Below are 3,660 nucleotides of genomic sequence, written 5' to 3' on the forward strand. Positions count from 1 at the left end.
AAATCAGGGGAGATCGGTGTGTGTTGAATTGGCTAGCCTGATTTTGCATTCCCTCTGGGGGAATAGGAAAGTCCTTTTTGTTCCAGGACCGGGAACGGAAAGGGGGAGTCACTCTGTTTGGATTCACAGAGCTTGTGTCTGTGTATCTCTCCAGGAGCACCTGGAGGGGGGAAGGGAAAAAGGATTATTTCCCTTTGTTGTGAGACTCAAGGGATTTGGGTCTTGGGGTCCCCAGGGAAGGTTTTTCAGAGGGACCAGAGTGCCCCAAAACACTCTAATTTTTTGGGTGGTGGCAGCAGGTACCAGGTCCAAGCTGGTAACTAAGCTTGGAGGTTTTCATGCTAACCCCCATATTTTGGACGCTAAGGTCCAAATCTGGGACTAAGGTTATTACAGGAGGTAACTAGCTATGGGGCCTTATACATACCAGATCCTCAGTTGGGTAAAGCCCCCACAGAAGTGCCCTGGCTCTATGCTGCTGTACATCAGCTGAACCTCTGGTATAAGCAGCAATCCATGGAGTTGTTCCAGTGGATCCTTGTGATGCCCAGTTTTCCTTAGCATGTGATCTGCGAGAGCTGTCAAAGAGTCCCTCAATTATACCCATCACAGATTTAAAAAATTAAACACCACAAACAGCAGGAAGTAAAAAAGACGCAGCACACACAGACTGCAGGAGGGTTAGAAACCCAGTTCAAGCTGGAAACATTCAAACTAATGTGTCTAGGGGAAATCATCCGAGACATAGCTCTTCAGGCCATGGCTACACTAGAGAGTTGCAGCGCTGGTGAGGGGGTTACAGCGCTGCAACTTAGGATGTGGCCACACTTGCAAAGCACAGCCAGCGCTGCAACTCACTGGTTGCAGCGCTGGCTGTACACCCAGTCGAGCCTCGGGTGTAGGGATTCCAGCACTGGTGATCCAGCGCTGGTCAGCAAGTGTGGACGCCCACCAGTGCTTTTATTGACCTCCGGGGTATAAGGAGGTATCCCAGCATACCTTAGAAGCCTCTCTGGTAATCATGCACACTCCACTGCCCTGGGCTCAGCTGACCCCACCTTTAAATGCCCCGGGGAATTTTAAAAATCCCCTTCCTGTTTGCTCAGCCAGGTGTGGAGTGCAATCAATCATTCAATCAATCAGCGACCATGCCTCCACGCCCCAAACGAGCCCCAGCATGGAACAATTCCGAGCTGCAGGACCTCATCAGTGTTTGGGGTGAGGAAGCTGTGCAAGCACAGCTGCGCTCCAGAAGGAGAAATTATGATACCTATGGGCAGATATCGCAGTCCTTGCTGAGAAGGGGCTATGAACGGGATGCGTTGCAGTGCAGGGTCAAAATAAAAGAGCTGAGGAGTGCTTACTGCAAAGCCCATGAGGGAAATCGCCGCTCCGGAGCTGCCCCCACAACCTGCCGTTTTTACAAGGAGCTGGATGCCATACTTGGGTGTGACCCCACTGCCAATCCGAGGACCACGATGGAGAGTTCAGAGCAGGGAGAAGTGGGGGAGGGTGTAGAGGAAGCCGACAGTGAGGCTACTGGCATGGAGGGAGACACCCCGGAGTCCCAGGAGGCATGCAGCCAGGAGCTCTTCTCAAGCCAGGAGGAGGCTAGCCAGTCGCAGCAGCTGGAAGTTGCTGGTGAGGAAGAAGCTGAGGAGTGTGCTCGGGGTAAGCAGATTTTTATGTTTTGGGAGAGGACAGTTGGGGTTATGGCTGCCTGCATGCATGCCTAAACGTGGAATAGCCCATTGATTTGCTCTATCACGTCTCTGTAATCGGCCTCGGTAATCTCTTGAAAAGTTGCAGCCAGAGCGTGGGCAATGTGCTTTCGCAAGTTTATCGGGAGAGCCACCGTGGTCCTTGTCCCGGTCAGGCTAACTCGTCCAATCCACTGTGCAGCGAGGGGTGGGGGGACCATGGCTGCACACAGGCAAGCTGCATAGGGGCCAGGGCGGAATCCACATTGCTGTAGAAGACCCTCCCTCTCTTCCCAGGTAACACGCAGCAGTGATATGTCTGGCAGTAGGAAACCCTGTTGAGAATTTAGGGATACTTGAGTGCAGGGCGCCAGGTTTGCGGTCTCCCCCCAGCACCGCGGTGCGTTCCGGTCTCCCCACCCCCTTCCAGCACGTAGCCAGCCCCGCGGTGCGCTCCGGTCTCTCCCCTCCCCTTCCCAGCACGTAGCCAGCCCCGCGGTGCGCTCCGGTCTCTCCCCCCCCTTCCCAGCAGGCAGCCAGCCCCGCGGTGCCCTCCGGTCTCCCCCCCCCTTCGCTCCCAGCACGTAGCCAGCCCCACAGTGAGCTCCGGTCTCTCCCCCCCTTCCCAGCAGGCAGCCAGCCCCACGGTGCGCTCCGGTCTCTCCCCCCCCCTTCCCAGCAGGCAGCCAGCACAGCTGTGCGTTCCCCCCCCCCCCACCAGCAGGCCGGCAGTTACGCGGACCACCCCCCCCCCGCCAGCAGCTCGCCACCTTCCTGTTCACTACTGTCCCCTGTGCAGGACACCAGCTACCTCCTGTATCCAGTGCAGATAAACCCCAGTGACCCATCGGTCAATTCCCCCTCCCAGGTGCAGTCGGGGCAGAAACACTCACCCCATTGCTCGCCATGCCTTCGCTTCCCTGGCCTCTCTGTGTTATGTTAGGTATGTGGGAAGGATGCTACAAAAAGTCTAAAAACTCCTTCACTGTTTGATAATAAACAATGTAGCCTCTGTGTATTACATGTTTCTATCTATGTTTTTTTTAGTGACCTTGACTAATGCAGCCGGATCACCGGCCTCACGTCGGTTGCAGAACTTGAGAAAAAATCCGTGAAAATCAAAAGAAGAATTGATCAAAGCAGTTATGATTCACTACAACAGAGAAAGTAGGAAGACGCAGGAATGGAGAGAGAAAATGTATGAGTGGAGGCAAACAGAAAGCAGGAGAAAGGAATTGGCTACCAAAAAAACCTCAAAGCAGATGATAAGCCTCCTGGCTCGCCAAACTGCGTCTTTCAAGTATCTCGTAGCCATGCAGGCAGATCTGTACCGTGGTAACCCACACCCCTCCCAAAGCTCTCTTTCTTGTTCCCCAGTATTTGCACAAAACACCTTTCTCCAGCAGCCAGTTTCTTATTACCCCCAGCTGCCCCCAACACCTGTACGATCACCTACCAGCCCTGATAACTACAATTCTTACCCTGTGCACTCCACCCCCATTACCCTGCAGCATAGTAATCCTGAAGTGCAGCAGACATTGAACAGTAATCCAAACAGGACATATTCAAACCTCTGAATGTACAGTCCACCACCCTAACCCCCCTGGCCTTTTATGTACTGTACTTTGAATAAAGGATTTTATGGCTTTTACAATACGTTTTATTATTGCAGGAAGTGGTAAATATTGTACCCCAAGGTAGAAAGGAGCACAGCAAAGGCACCAAACATTACTGTTGGCTCTCAGCATCAAATTGCTCCCTTAGGGCATCCCTAATCCTTGAAGCCCTTTCCTGGGCCTCTCTAGTAGCCCTGCTCTCTGGCTGTGCAAATTCATCCTCTAGGCGTCGAACCTCGGAGGTCCATTCCTCACTGAATCTTTCACCCTTCCCTTCACAAATATTATGGAGGGTACAGCACGCGGATATAATAGCGGAGATGCTGCTTTCCCCCAAATCTAGC

General features: G+C 53.1%; 1 protein-coding gene across 1 annotated transcript; it reads left to right on the forward strand.

The window, feature by feature from the left end:
- Positions 1-938: 938 nt before the first annotated feature.
- Positions 939-2,990, forward strand: LOC127031649 (zinc finger and SCAN domain-containing protein 20-like). The gene is made up of 2 exons (XM_050918743.1): positions 939-1,671; positions 2,748-2,990. The coding sequence occupies exons 1-2, from the start codon at positions 1,065-1,067 to the stop codon at positions 2,813-2,815; spliced, it is 675 nt and encodes a 224-aa protein (XP_050774700.1). The 5' UTR covers positions 939-1,064; the 3' UTR covers positions 2,816-2,990.
- Positions 2,991-3,660: the final 670 nt, after the last annotated feature.

The sequence above is a fragment of the Gopherus flavomarginatus genome, chromosome 11 (assembly GCF_025201925.1).
Source record: "Gopherus flavomarginatus isolate rGopFla2 chromosome 11, rGopFla2.mat.asm, whole genome shotgun sequence".
Lineage (NCBI taxonomy): Eukaryota > Metazoa > Chordata > Testudines > Testudinidae > Gopherus > Gopherus flavomarginatus.

Excerpts from the sequence above, each read along its gene's own strand:
- LOC127031649 (XM_050918743.1), top strand. The coding sequence starts at position 1,065 with ATGCCCCGGGGAATTTTAAAAATCCCCTTCCTGTTTGCTCAGCCAGGT. Across the intron at positions 1,672-2,747 it reads AGCTGAGGAGTGTGCTCGGG|TGACCTTGACTAATGCAGCC; the intron begins GTAAGCAGATTT and ends TGTTTTTTTTAG.